The sequence below is a fragment of the Trichophyton benhamiae genome, assembly GCF_000151125.1.
Source record: "Trichophyton benhamiae CBS 112371 chromosome Unknown Abenha-G-c-312d04.f1, whole genome shotgun sequence".
Lineage (NCBI taxonomy): Eukaryota > Fungi > Ascomycota > Eurotiomycetes > Onygenales > Arthrodermataceae > Trichophyton > Trichophyton benhamiae.
In genome coordinates, this window is record NW_003315104.1 from 187,383 (window position 1) to 201,540 (window position 14,158).

At 49.8% G+C, this 14,158-nt stretch overlaps 4 protein-coding genes across 4 annotated transcripts; 1 reads left to right on the plus strand and 3 right to left on the minus strand.

Moving 5' to 3' along the window:
• Positions 1 to 243: 243 nt before the first annotated feature.
• On the minus strand, positions 244 to 3,139 carry ARB_07718 (phospholipid metabolism enzyme regulator, putative; the record flags this gene model as incomplete). Its single annotated transcript, XM_003013952.1, has 2 exons — positions 244 to 1,739; positions 1,804 to 3,139. 2 exons carry the CDS (start codon positions 3,137 to 3,139, stop codon positions 244 to 246), a joined length of 2,832 nt encoding a protein of 943 aa, XP_003013998.1.
• A 1,237-nt stretch (positions 3,140 to 4,376) lies between these two features.
• ARB_07719 (uncharacterized protein) lies at positions 4,377 to 5,012 on the minus strand (the record flags this gene model as incomplete). Its single annotated transcript, XM_003013953.1, has 2 exons — positions 4,377 to 4,713; positions 4,882 to 5,012. The coding sequence occupies 2 exons, from the start codon at positions 5,010 to 5,012 to the stop codon at positions 4,377 to 4,379; spliced, it is 468 nt and encodes a 155-aa protein (XP_003013999.1).
• Positions 5,013 to 8,283: 3,271 nt separating this feature from the next.
• On the plus strand, positions 8,284 to 11,271 carry ARB_07720 (uncharacterized protein; the record flags this gene model as incomplete). The annotated part of the gene is made up of 5 exons (XM_003013954.1): positions 8,284 to 8,527; positions 8,655 to 10,181; positions 10,236 to 10,507; positions 10,573 to 11,198; positions 11,259 to 11,271. The coding sequence occupies 5 exons, from the start codon at positions 8,284 to 8,286 to the stop codon at positions 11,269 to 11,271; spliced, it is 2,682 nt and encodes an 893-aa protein (XP_003014000.1).
• A 504-nt stretch (positions 11,272 to 11,775) lies between these two features.
• ARB_07721 (uncharacterized protein) lies at positions 11,776 to 13,822 on the minus strand (the record flags this gene model as incomplete). Its single annotated transcript, XM_003013955.1, has 6 exons — positions 11,776 to 12,202; positions 12,263 to 12,464; positions 12,526 to 12,709; positions 12,774 to 13,014; positions 13,190 to 13,424; positions 13,507 to 13,822. 6 exons carry the CDS (start codon positions 13,820 to 13,822, stop codon positions 11,776 to 11,778), a joined length of 1,605 nt encoding a protein of 534 aa, XP_003014001.1.
• Between the last annotated feature and the right edge of the window lie 336 nt (positions 13,823 to 14,158).

Genomic DNA, 14,158 nt, shown 5'->3' on the forward strand with positions numbered 1-14,158 from the left:
AAAGTGTTTTGATATAAAAATCGCTTAGAAAAAAGAAGAAAAAAGAAAGAAGAAAAGAAAAAAGAGAGAAGCAAAGTAGGCTCAGAGTGATAAACTCAAGGCCTGTGGAGAATCATCAGATAATAATGCGCGCAAGATGGTTCTCTTTTGCAAAATGAAGAGATAGAAAATTCGTTAAAATATAATCAAAAGTTCAAAGGTAGTCGTACAGACGATCTACAGCTGGGAGATCTTATTACCCGCTCAAGGCAAGAGGGTCGGCATGACTAAAGAGGTCGAGGTTTCCGTGAACGCCTTAGCCGTAACTGTCTTCGTGGGAGCGGTCGGAGTAAGGGTCGATGTCGATGTTGGCTTTGCATTGCCTTTGTCAGGTAGAACGGCAACTTTTGCACTGACGGGCGCGCTCTGGATTATCGAGCTTAGCGGAAGTTCATATCTTACAACGCCCCGAACAATTAACTCGAAGGGGTGTTGCTGGATTTTCTCCCAGCGCAAAGAACCACCTTCCTCAGTCCTATTTCCCGGTTTCGGGACACGGATTTGAGCGGTTGAGTTGGAAGCAAGGTGTTTCCAAGGCGAGGGAGTAAACGTAAGCGGGGAATCAAGGTGGAAAACCCGACCAAGTAGCATAGTTTGTGGATTGGGGGCAGAAGGATCATGGATGGGGTCAGTGCCTTTATCAACATTTCCTTCAGCTCTTTGTCGTTGCTCAGCTTCAACGTCGAATCCTCTCGCAGCGAGAGAAAGGATAGCTCGCGACTTGCTATCGCCTGTACGAGGCAGAAGCCTCGTTTCCCCCAAATCCATTTCCTCCACTTCCAGGAATTTGCTCTTCGCAAAAATGTTCACATCTAGGTGGTTGACGGTCAGAGTAAAAAGGTTTGGATTGACCGCTTGAACATCAAGGTCCATCATGAGCAAGGCTTCTGAAGCAAGAACATTCTGAATTCCTCGAATTTGTACATTGGTTAACGTCTTGGTCACACCGACAACAAATACGGCAGTTCCGGCCCCAAGGATAATGACAAGGACAAGTAGAAGTGTGCAGAGAGTAGCTCGGGCGAACCATCCGCGGCGTCGTTCTTCCATGTACTCTAGTTGTCGAAGGCTTGAACTGCCAGGTCGCCGACCGTGGCGGGAGCGAATGTTACGTCCATTAGGGCCATTCACCAAAGGGGTACGTTCATCATCAGCACCCTCTGCGTCAAAGTCGTAGCCATAGTCACCATCTTGTTTAGCGGAAAGCCGATGGGGTGCGCTGTTGCCATTTACTGACAAATATCGAAAGCCCTTGGACGTCGGCACCTGCTGCGAAGAGAAGAAACGTGCGTGGTCGAATAACGATGTATTTGCTCCATTGCGAGCATGTCTGCCAGTATGATGCCTGGTTGTATGAATATTATGGCCGTTAATTCGTGAGCTGCCACGTCCGGAAGACATAGTATCGTCGCCGTCAAAAGTGTTGTAGGTATTGTTAGTAAACTTCATGCTTCGCTTGCCAGAAATTCCATGAAAACCGGGAGTGTCACGAAGGGCAGATCGAGTGCGGCCACCGTACTGGTCAAGTTGACTGACGGCTGAAGCGGTCGAAGGGGTCCGAGAATGATACCTATGCTGGCGGGCTGGATGAGGGTCACGAGGATTAGATTCATAGACAAACGTCTCCGCAGAGTCGGAAGAGTCCGCATCATCCACTGCACTAGCGACCTTGGCTTCGAAGATATCCGCCTTCGAGGACACTGGACAAAGGTTATCAGTACGTTGTCTAACAATGAACAGCATATATAGGAAAAGCCGACTTACTCCCTCCGGGTGGCACTGTGGTTTTCCTAGATGCCTTCTTCTTTTCTTTCTTGGGCCGGATAGTCTCATCACTTCTGCGTTCTCTCAATGTGCCAGTTCCTCCACGTTCAGTCGCTGGCCCGCCTAGGGGTACCTGTGGAACAGAGCTAACTGTCTCGGTCTCTACAGTCATGTTCGTCATGGATATCTCTCCCGGCTTTCCGCGAGCAGAGCTGAGCGAGGTAAATGACCGCTTTGGGAGTACATCACCCGCATTCGGCCGTGCCGTGACAGAAGGATTTCTTCTATGAGGATCTGAGGGACGTCTAGCCATTCTCTTTTTCCCGCTCGAGTCCGAGCCACTTTCACCACCGGGTTTAGACGAGGTATCATCTTTTCCGCGCTCTTTTTCATCGAGTTTAGAATCTAAAGTGGTATGAGTATCGGTTGGTGTAGGAGTTCCAGCCTCTTCGACGGTTTCAAGCATAGAACCTGCCACGCTCCCGGTACGGGACAAGTTACGGCTGATGCTCCGCATTTGGCTATCTTCGGAGTCTTCAGTCTGTTTTTCCGATTGCTGTTGTTGCTGTTGTTGAGATGACTGCTGCTGCTGCTGTTGCTGACATCTGCTATCTTTCTCCTGGTTTGGCAGTCGAGCTGACTCAGGAACGCTGTCCGGCAGGCTGAAGGATGATAGATTAGACTGTGGCTGAGGTGACTTCAGCCCTGGAGAGCGTTGGGATGGTGAATCGATTGGTTTGTTCGTGAAGGACGGAGAGATCGGGGAGAGACGTCCTAACGTGTCGACTGGCGGAGGTAGCAAGGGTTTGTTCACGTCGGCAAGCTGCTTATGGCCGTTCTGTGACTGTGGTTGTGTTTGTGAAGAAGAGACAGCGGCGGCTCCGCTTGGAGAGCGAGGTATACTAAGATCCCTGCTGCCTTTCCGTGATCTGGATATGGATCGAGATGTGGACGCCGATGAGTGGGCGGCTGGTTGAGCAATGGCTGAGCGCGGTATGCGCGGTATGGGAGACGTCTCTCGCGAGGAAGTAACAGAATTGGGAGAGGAGGACATATGCAGAGGTCTGCCATGGTGAAGGTGGAGAGGTTTTGGACGCAATGACGGGTCTATGGGTGCGGGAGCAGTTGAGGGGTGCAGTATGGTTGGAGGTAATAGGGAGGTCGCCCTAAATGGGCTCTGCTGCTCGCGTGCACTCCCGGCGCCATTCCCGTTGGTGCTGGTGCGGCCTTCGGGGCCAGCGGAAGTATGAGCATCTTGTCTGACAGTGTCATCATGTGATGGCACAGCTGGCGTTGGCCTAGATGGGGAAGAAAGGCGGCTAGTAGATGATGACATGACGGGGATTTAGGGAGAGGGGGATATGGAGAGTAAAGGGTATCGTTCTTGTCGAATCCGACACGAGGGCGTTACCACGAAGATGATCGGCCAGCGAGGGATGGACGGACAGGGTGAATTATCAAAATGAGGCGTTCATAGGTCAGCAAATCCCCATTATGTTGAGATTGGCCAGCTATCAAGGGACGGACTCGGATGGAATTGTCAAAAAGGAGCTTGCAAAACCAATATGGGCGCCAACAAAAAATGGATTTGTCAGTGCCAGAGCGATTAGAAATGGAGCATAGGCGAGGTGTGCTGGATCGGTTATACAGGGGTGACGATCATGATCCAGCTCTGGAAGCGGTAGCCTTTCCCTCCCCGAACAATATCGAATGCGTTAAGTGGTTGATGCCAGGCTGCTTGGGCAGTTCCGCAGGACAGGCTTGACAACAAGGGCGGACCGATCCAGGCTCCCTCCCGCTCTGCCGTCCAACGATCAAGCTGCACGAATTGAGCAGCAAGGGGTCGAGAGAAAGGAAGAGCAAAACAAAAAATAAAACAGATATATCTGTTTCGACTGCGGCGAGGAAGAGAAAAAAACAACAGGTAGGGCCCAATAAGGACGGCCCACGTCAACGCGCGAGGCGAGGGAATCTGGGGGCCCGGCGAGGGCCAGTAGGAGGCAGACGGCGAGACAGCGATCGCAACAGGTCTAGGGAGCCAGCAAAGTGAAGCTGGACATGGAAGAGGCCCAGTCTGTCAGTCTGCTGGCCTGTCGAAATGGGGAGGTCGTCTGTTTTGGCGGTTGTGAAGAGGTCGATGCCGGAAGCTTGTTTATTGGGCTACTGCGAGTTATGAAGCGGATGCAGGTGTCGTAGCTTGGGCAGCAAGCCGCGGGGAAGACGAGCAGCCAGTTGCACGCCGCCAGCGAGGCAAGACAGGCGAGAAATGCGAGAAAGGCGACGGCGTCGAGCGGGCTGGGCGTGTTCTCCGTTTGCATATAAGAAGAGAATCGAGGTTGAAGTTGAAGTTGCGAAGTTGAGAAAGTCGACGTTGAAGAAGTTCGAGGCCTCGTTTTGCGGTGACCGTACGATACATAACAAACCTGCTGACTAAGACGGCTGTTGCACTCCCGAGTGTCTTTTTCCACGCAGAGTCTACGGGCCGAGAATGGCTCCGGTAATCACATTACGAGATGGGTACTAAGCGGTGAGCAGAAAGTGCGTCACTTGTATTTTTGATATTTTTTGTGTTATTAGCATAGGGGGATATATAAAAAAGGGGGGAAAGACGGTGAGATGACGACAGTAGCGAGGGCGATGGAGACGCGGAGGAGCAGAGCAGAGGCTGGGGAGTCGAATAGAGTCACAGAGGAACGGTAGAGACATGTTTCATGTTCGGGGGAGATGATGTAACGAGCGAAGAAAGCAGGAAAAGACGCCCTTGACCATGCAAGGACGGGACGAGCAAGACGAAGAATGCCAGCGAAGCAGACGGAGAACGAAGAGGATCCTCCTGCCTGTCGACCCTTGAACCCTGCCTGGCCTGCCTGGCCTGCCTTGCCTTGCCTTGCCTTGCTGCTGAAGTTGGGTCTAGCCCATCGAAGCCAAGGAAGGCCGGAGGAAGTTAGCTGGTTAGTAAGTTAATGCTCTGCCGGCTTAGCAGAGATGATGAGATGGCGATAGACCAGCAGGAGACAAGAGGATTATCTCCCATCATCACAGTCTGCGTTGCTATCAAAGCCCCAATCTCCTTCTCACGGCTGACACCACCGGAAATAGTTGGCGATGCCCGCCCAAGAGGCGCTGTTACCGCTATATAACCCATGGAATGGAGTCTTCAGCCGTACTGGCTCACTGGCGAGGACAGGCTGGATGGGGAGACAACACATGCTGAGCAAAATCAGACATCTCCGGCACATGGTTCTGGAACATCGGCTTGAGGAACTTGTCGTCGGCGAAGTGCCGTCGTTCGGCAATGCCGCAAGGATTCCTGGAGCAAAGCATAGTCGAGTCCAGGTTGTCAACTAGTTCAATTCGAGATAGCATGGGATTCAGATCATGCCGGTATTGTCTCTGACGGTGCCAAAAAAAAAAAAAAAAGGCCGCCGCCACCGCTGTGAACAAGAGTCTCGCTCTTTTCTTTCTCGGCTGCCAGGACTTGCTGCCTGCGATGCGGTACGGCGCTCAGGCTCCCGTCTGGACCTCGTCGATCCATAGTAATCATCCTCGATTTCAGCTCGTCGGACAGGATGACGATGTACGCTTGATTCCCAGCGGATCAAATATATTCTTCTGAAAGTATTCGACACATCGCCTATATGTGGCTCTCAACCATAATGCCGGCCCAGTTGATGCTGATATGGGTATCTAAGAGTGTAAACGGGATGATACCATGGCGCTCGAGTATATCAGACACTCATACTCCATACTCCATTTCTCACCGGGCTGGTTAACTAACCATTCACTGCAAAAATGTGCTCTATGATACAGGTATTCTCCTTGAAGTCGGCCGGCATCTTGCTGAGACTTGAATATCCAAACTCAGTTACGGAGTACCAGTAGAGGCACATTAGCACCAGCATAAATAACTAATATTGCATCTGTATCTTGGAAGAAACACACCGGTATGGGAGAGTGGCATGCAAGGAGTGATGCCTCTTTGGAACAAAAGTGCCATCATCCTGAAGGACTTTGGCCTTTTTCAACTCGAGGTAAAGCTCCTCCAGAAGCCCGGAATCAGCCCGGGACAAGTGGTCTCGCTCAACCAAATGTCCAGGAACCATCTGGGTACAGGATGCTAGGTAGTGCACTGAATCGAGCGTCAGGGGCTCCTCTGAGGCCGCATCCCGTTGCCACCCCCCGCTGTATCTTCTTTCTGGTTGAGCACCATGAACGTGGCACATGGAGCCCATTTACCCGATCAACACAGCTCTCATCGACAGCCTTGCAAATGGCAGTGATGCCCTTTAGAGTGACGGTCTTCCCCATTTTCCGAGGTGTCGTTGCCCGGCCCTGGTATCAATTTCGGGCAGTCTACCTCATATTCGGATCAAGCAATGTCTGTCTTGTGAGTCTGAACATGGTACTTCGTACACATCAAGCGTTTGGATTTTGGAAAATTGCCCGCTCTGCGCATCAGTTCCTGGCTACCTGTGGCCAGGGATATCCAGAGCCACTTTGAAATCACAAATTAGTTGGTTAGGCAGCAATAGATGTCGTATGATACATATATCCGAAAAAGGGTTGAATCCAGAGAGTTTCCCAGGACGATGAAACTGATAGGATACCCTTAGTTAGACAAACAGAACTGACTATTTGATGGCAGGCTACCAAGTTCAACGAAACATAATATAAGTTTAGACTATCCAGAATCGTCACCAGTTCTCCATATTTTTACTCCATCATACTGGGTGTTGGTGCCTGACTTCGACTAAGCTTGCTAATCGATGTTGATTAGGAGGAGGAGGCATGAATTATTAAAGATGAGACTCCGCTGGGCCGAATCCTGCCACGAACTGAGAGTTAATACACACATCGGGAGGTATTTGTTTTAGAATATCCCCCTGGATGGCTCAAAGATAAGCGCCAGGGCTGCGGTTCTTTTTGCAGAAGGCTGAGAAAGCAGATACTTTCTTTCTCCAAATTGAAATAAATCTTAAGCCATCCGTTCGGGGAATAGGTATTATCCAAGAGTTCAACGATAATGGCCCCCTAACAAGGCTTGGTTAGGCACCACTAACCCAAGTCCATAGGGCTAACGTTTGATCCGGCGGCAAGGAGGCCGTATGTCCATGTACATCATAATAGACCGCGAACCTGGCCACAGGCACGGTATACTACCAGATTGTTGACGCGAAGACCAGCCATGCAGATATCGCCTTGTCTCCTTTTTCTTCCCCTCCCTCTTCTTTGTATCCTCAGGAATGGGCAAGGCCAGTGGCATAGCCACCAGAAAGAGGATTGATAAGCAAACGTTAACTATCCACAGTGCCATCTTCGCCTCGGATGTTTTCTCTGCGCGACGCCTGCTTTTGCCATCGGCGTCTGCCGATGTTTCGAGATGTATCCGCGGACTGGGAACTCCGCGGCTCAAATAAAGTTGCTCCGTACAGCCGTCTTCTGGAGATGGGCTTGTTGAAGAGTGGATTTGAATTATTAATCTCTAGATGTCGTAGTGGCGAGCGAGTCGTAGCTGTGCCTGTCGCTGTGAGCTGTAGTTGTCGAGCGTTGACGTTGGACGTTGATATTGGCAATGTAGAGCCAAAAGGGCGGTTTCTGGTTCTGCCGCGGCCCGCCGCCTCCCTTTTAGGCAAACCAGACTTCACCTCGTAAACCTCAACGCCAACATCAACATCAAACCGCAACCTCGACATCGCCAGGCTCATCAGCCTTGCCAGCCCCGACTTCAGTTTCTCCGGATCGTCGCCACGTAGCTGCAGACAGAACGGCCATCATTGGGCCGAGGGAGGTCGACCAGGCGCCATGCATCGGTCTCTGGCGTCAAGCAGCCCGCTGACACGCCTGGGGCAACGCCCGGCAGGGCTGACAAGGAGCACAGAACGCCGACTTATCCATGAATGCTGCTGGTTTATTCATAGTAAAATGAGCTATCGAGGGATTAAAGAATCGTCTTCCGTCATCTCCGTGGACCCTAAGCAGCGCTGATTCGGCCCTAGTGTCGCCTCATACCCCAGCTGAGCAAGCAACACGTTGAGTGTGTTTGCTCTTTTCCTGGATCTACCAGCATTCTCTCATCAGAAAACTTGGAATGATGTCATGCTAAGAGTGCTCGTATTACGGTGTATGAGTATGTATGGGCTTCGTGTGCACGACGCATATTATATATGCATTACCCAGTCGAAAGCCTGTATTCCGCTGTATCCCGTTGTACCCGGTTGTCAAGGATACAACCCTGCGATCAGCCAAGTCGCACTTGGGCATTAACAGCCCCGCCCCAAGTCAACTCCCTTTCATCCTTTCTCCAGAGAGTTCAGTTCTTCCTCGTCTGCTCTCGTCTCACTGCTGCTATTCCCCTCTTTCAAAGCACTATTGATCAGGGTTTCCAGCCGAGGGATACCGTGTACTCTTCCCTGACTTCAGAGTACAAAATTCCCGGTTATCAACCGATATCCGCCCAATCCGGGCTCCATTTCTCCCAGAATGAGTCTCCGAGGAAGAGAGTACCACTATTACTACGAAGACGAAGAAGACGAAGAACTTGATACAGTCTCACGGGCGTCTGAACCCCGATCTTCAAACGGTGGAAGTTACTATATTAAACGCTACGTCATTGCGCCCGACTCCCGTTCCCACCGAGACGATTCTGGAAGCGAGATCTTGCCCCGCCGCCTTAGTACGATGGACCGTCGCCAGGAGTATGAATATGTTGACATCGACCGCGAATGTAGGTCTTTTATTTTTTATTTTTATTTTTATTTTTATCTTTCCTTCACTTCTCCCCTCCAGCTCATTCATCTTTTCACCTACCCATATGTCGACCAAAGCCCTTAAGATCCCTATTATGACCCCAGCTGAGGAGTACACAGCGTATCGGGGGTCAACCTATTCTCCCCATGAGGATGAATACCAGGTTGTTCGTCATCATTCTGATGGCATAGAGGATCGCACTGTGTTCCATCGATCACCCCATGACACTGATTACTGGTATGAGCGCCGCATTCGAGAATATGATGAGGACCCCCGAGACTACGATGACCGCTACTCGGACCGCTATTCAGATCGTTATTCGGATAGTCGATCAAGCCTAGGACATCGTCGTCGACATCATCGCCATGATCGCGATTACGAAAGCGACGACGAGCATGATCATCATCGTAGGCACATGGCAGAAGGCGCTCTTGCCGGTGTCGGTGCCGCAGAGTTATGGCGGCGCAATAGCAGAAAGGATCACGGCAAAGAACATTCTGGCACTCTTTCACGCCTAACGAAGGACCTTGGCGCTGGGGCAGTGGGCGCATATGCTGTGGACGCCATATCCAGACACCGAAGCAAATCTCGTCGTCGCGCTGACTCTCTAGATCGTGGACGTGATCGCGAGCATTACAGCCATAGGCATCGATATCATAGCAAACATCATCGCAGCCGGTCTCGCCGCCATCGTTCTCGTTCCTCTTCATCTCATTCGCGTACGAAGACGCTTGCTGGCCTCGGGATAGGCGCAGCTGCTATTGCTGGCGCCGTAGCAATCGCCCATAAGCATGCAGAGAACAAAGCAGAGAAAGAAAATGCACCTAAGTCTGAGAAACATCGCGGCCGAAAGAGCCACTCCCGACACCGTCGTCACCGCCGGGATTCACAGTCTACCCAATCTTACTCATCTGACACAGAAGATTCGGAACAGCGACGCAAAAAGTCTTCTGAGCATCGCAATCAGCGGATGGCTGAAGCCGGTCTTGCCGGTGCTACAGTAGCGGGAATTGTTGAACATGCTCGCAGCAAGTCACGCTCCCGCAGAGGCCATCGTTCCAGGTCTCGTTCTCACAGCCGAATCAGGCAGGGTATACCCATTGCTGCTGCAGGACTGGGTAGTGCAGCTATTGCTGCAATGTATGAGAACAACAAGCAGAAAAAAGCTGAAAAGAAACATGAAATGGAGAAAGAAGAACGACGTCGCTCTCGTTCGCGCTCCCGACATCGACGATCGCAGTCAACTTCATCGTACTCAGATGCCACGCGAAACATGGCAGGTCTTGACATCAACGACAGATCTCAACCTCCAGAACTAATTCAGTATGGCGACGATCCTGTCTACGGTCGTATCCCGGCCGCAGATTATTATGGCCGCCCTGATCAGCCTCGGCTAGAAGAGCCATCACGCAGACGCAAGAGTCGCAACCGCTCGAGGCATGACTCTTACAGCGATTCAACCGAATACGCTGGGTCTGATAGTGAAGAGCGACGCCGAAGAAGGAAGGATAAGAAGGACAGACGTGAAAACCGTTCACGTAGCCGTCATGGAAATGGAAATCTTGCCGCAGGGCTAGCTGCCGCTGGCCTAGCTGCGGGAGCTGGCTATGCAGGACACGAATATGCAAAACGTAAGTAGTCATATTCCTTCCACAATGAGTACACTGATTGACCAATAATTGTAGACCACCGTGATCAGAAGCATAGCAATGGCCGTGCCGAATATGATAGAGACTACCGTGACCCATATGAAGAAGAATATCCGTCCCCTCCTGGCCCACCTCCGGGGCCTGCTTCATATCAACCCCCAGCAGCGCAGGAGTACTATGGTGTTCCTCCTCCTTCAGGACCACCTGGGGGACGGGGATATCCTCCTCCACCAGGGCCTCCACCTGGGCCAGGTTACTTTGGTGGTCCAGGGCCAGGGGGCCCTCCAGTATATCGGGGAGATGAGAATGTATGTTTCCGCAAAACCCTTGCTTCACAGAATGTTGTACACGACTAATAGGAGCAGGTGTAAAGGTTCCACAGCCATCTCGCCAACACCAGAATGGATACGGAGAAAAAGGAGTAGAGGGGAATGGAACTTCAGAGAGATCCTTATTTGAATCGCCTCCGTTAAGCCCAGTTCAAAATTATAATCGCCCGTTATCTGAGTTTTCATCGTCCTCGTCACTGCCTCTGCCGCACTCTCACGAGCCAAAGAATGACAAGGTACCTACCCGTCGGAAGTCTGTCCAGTTTAACCTTCCATCATCTTCCTCGTGCGACGGGTATGAAAGTGACGACAACGATTCTGCTTCTGATTCCGATGCAACAATTGATCACGACAGACGAGTTCATACTAAAGATCACCGTTACTCCAATTCTCCTTCTTCTTCGCATCATTCCGGTGACCGTGGGTATTACACTGATAGCAACAGCGTGTCATCAGCTTCCTCCCTTGCCACATCCGATTCCACTTATGAGCATTCCCGTCGCTCCGAACACTATGATCCTTCTCCTGAGTATCACAAACCACCAATACATTCCCAGCGCGAAACCGACCCTGATTCCGACTCTACTATTGAGCTGCCTCCTAGATTCGATGAACACGGTCGGTTACTTGATAGATCACCTCCACGCCGGCCACCTTTTCTCGGAGAGAGGTATGTTTTTATGACAAGATGAAGAAATCTATAATATCAATATGAAAAATAAAAAAATAGAGGGTTGGTTTGAGCTTGTGTGTTTTTTGTCTGTTATTGTGGGTGGCTTTCTCGTCATTTTATTGTTGTTGTCTTTTTCTCCATCCTGTTATGATTTTGATATTTTGATATCCTGATTTCGGTTTTACGTCAAGTGTTTATATCCTCTCCCCATTTCCGCCCTTTATTTTTATTATTTTTATTTATTTATTTATCCTTTTTTTTTTTTTTCCATAATGATCCAATGACTGTGCCTTATGATGCTCTCTGATAGCAAATGATCTCTAGTTACGAAGTTTGGTATTACTAGCAATTATATTGTTTATAGTTCAATTTTCATTGTATGACTTTACATTTCACTGGGCCATCTACTATATTCATTTCGAATATAATGATGCATGATGAAATTCGTGATAATATCCCAAAATACGTCACCGAAATCCAACAATAACACGTTAACTCGTTACGGCATGCCTCATGGTTCATAAGTCGTCAATATCCTTCATTGCCCCAAAAAGCCTCGACCCGGGCATATAACTTAATATTGCTTCTGCATACTCTTCTTGATCTCCGGGAATTCTTCATGGTGGACATTCTCACCATCTGGTATATCATTCCCGGCACCGTTTGCATGGCCGTTGCTCTCAGGGTTGGCACTCAAAGGTACCCTACCAGCACCATCCCTTTTCCCAATCTTATGTACTCGCCCGTTGATGATGATGACGTCGAGTTTTGCATGATCTTGGAGAACAGTGATGTCTTCAAGCGGATTTCCGTCGACTAGGATGCAGTCGGCATAATAACCTGGTAGGATTTTACCCAGTTCATGTTCGCGCATGAACAGCTTTGCTACGCCAGCAGTAGCGGCGATGACACTCTCATGAGCTGTGAAACCTATGAGTTCCTGGAAGTGCATAAGGTCTCTGGCGTATGTGCCATGGGGGGTCCAGGCGAAGCCATAGTCACTATTCGGAGGCTTCGTTAGACGACATTTCTCGTTTCGTGGGTCCTAGGGATAGACCTACCCTCCTGGCAATATTACGATACCACGCCTGTGCATCTCTCGCAGAGCTAAGATTGCGGTATCCCTTTCTTTCCGGTATCCAACTTCTTCCGCCTTTTCAGGAGTGTATCCAAACTTTGCGGCCTCGGTAAATATATTTACCAACCAATTTATGGCTGGGGCAACAATATGTTTTGCCTTGTTTTTTTCTAACATGTCCATTCCTGTCATAGAGCTTTTTAGTAGACTTTCTCACAACCCGCGGCAAGTTGGTAAATGGCTCACCTTCATCGTCGATATACGAGGCGTGATATATAACATCAACTCCATGTTTCACGCACATCTTTACCGAATCCCTTGCTCGAGCATGTGCACAAAGACGTATTCCACGCTTATGAGCCTCATCGACGCAAGCAGCGGTTTCTTCGTCTGTGAAGTAACAATCCTGTGCACTTCTGGTCTCCGTTATCTGTAGTGAGCCATTAACAAACGTTCATGCGAGAATTGAGCAGCATTATGCATGTATCACTTACCTCCTCACCAGACATACTGAGTTTTATCTGGTCCACTCCAAGCTCAGCATGATGCTTGACCTTTTCCCTCATTTCTTCTGGACCGTCAGCGAATGCAGTTATCCCAGCCACCAGCTCCCCGTCACGTCGGGCAATTTCCATTCCATTGGCCAGGCATCTTGGACCAGGTATATCTCCATCATTGATGGAATCACGAATCACCACGTCTAATCGATCTTTAGCTGCTGCCGCTCCGAAACACCTACATCAAATAACTAGTTAGTGAGGCAAATCTGAGAGTATAGTAGATAGATAACAAGTTGATAGGGGGGGGGGGGGGGGAATAAAAATAAAAAATAAAAATAAAAATAACGGGAGAGAGGGATATAACTATCTGGAATATCAAGCAAAATAGGATAAAAAGAATTAGTGCATACATTGTGTAACCGGAGTCAGCATAGCACTGAGCACTCCTGGCAGTGAGCAAGGTATGCTCCTCGACAGCAAGTTCACCAAGACGCTCAAGGTCGCCTCCGTTCCAGGAGAGATGTGTGTGAGCATCGCCTAGGCCAGACATTAACGTGCGCCCTCGTCCAAGGATCTTGCGTACACGGGGGTTTTTCTTGAGTTCTTCTTTTCCAGGAATATTTCCGACGGCGGTTATTCGCTCTCCTGCACCAATCGTTAATCGCCGCCGATACGTACATTCATGTACCATGAAACCGTGAAACATGACAGGCTAAACATGACATACCTTCAATGAGAACATCACCACGGTAGGGTAGCTTTCCGGTAGAGTCCAGAATTTCAACATCTAGGAACATGATCTTGGAGTCCGGATGGGTTCCCGCCATCTCATACTTCTTGGGAGTTAAATGGACGCCGAAATCCAGAGCATCGATGCTAGCAATGTTCCTTGGGGGACCATCGTAAGGGGGAATCGTGCTCGCTGTTGAGCTCCAAGAGACTGGAGGCTCTTCCATCTTTCCTGATGCCATGGCTTCGGTTGTCAATGAGACGATGTGGTATATAGGTATATAGATGTATGTGCCTTCTTTTGGGGCCTGCATATATTTCAATGGGGCCCTCCTGCTGCTCTTTTAAAGAAAGCTGTTATTCCTCTGTAGCACAGTGCTGATATCAATTTAGAGTTTTGCTATACATATGATCCACCTGTGCAAGCAGAGGAGTGACTCTTCAATGTGGAATGTTTATCCGTTTCATAAGAGCTTGACTTTTGCACTACCATGGCCTGTTCGACGTGTGCGATAGGTACTCGTTGAAAGGGGAGCCGCCTGGTCAACAGCTGCCTGGAGAACGACTAGAGATGCTGGGTAGGGAGAAGAGAACGAAAGACTCAGTCTGACACCCCCTTTCCAGGTATAAATAACTAGTTATGCTTTCTC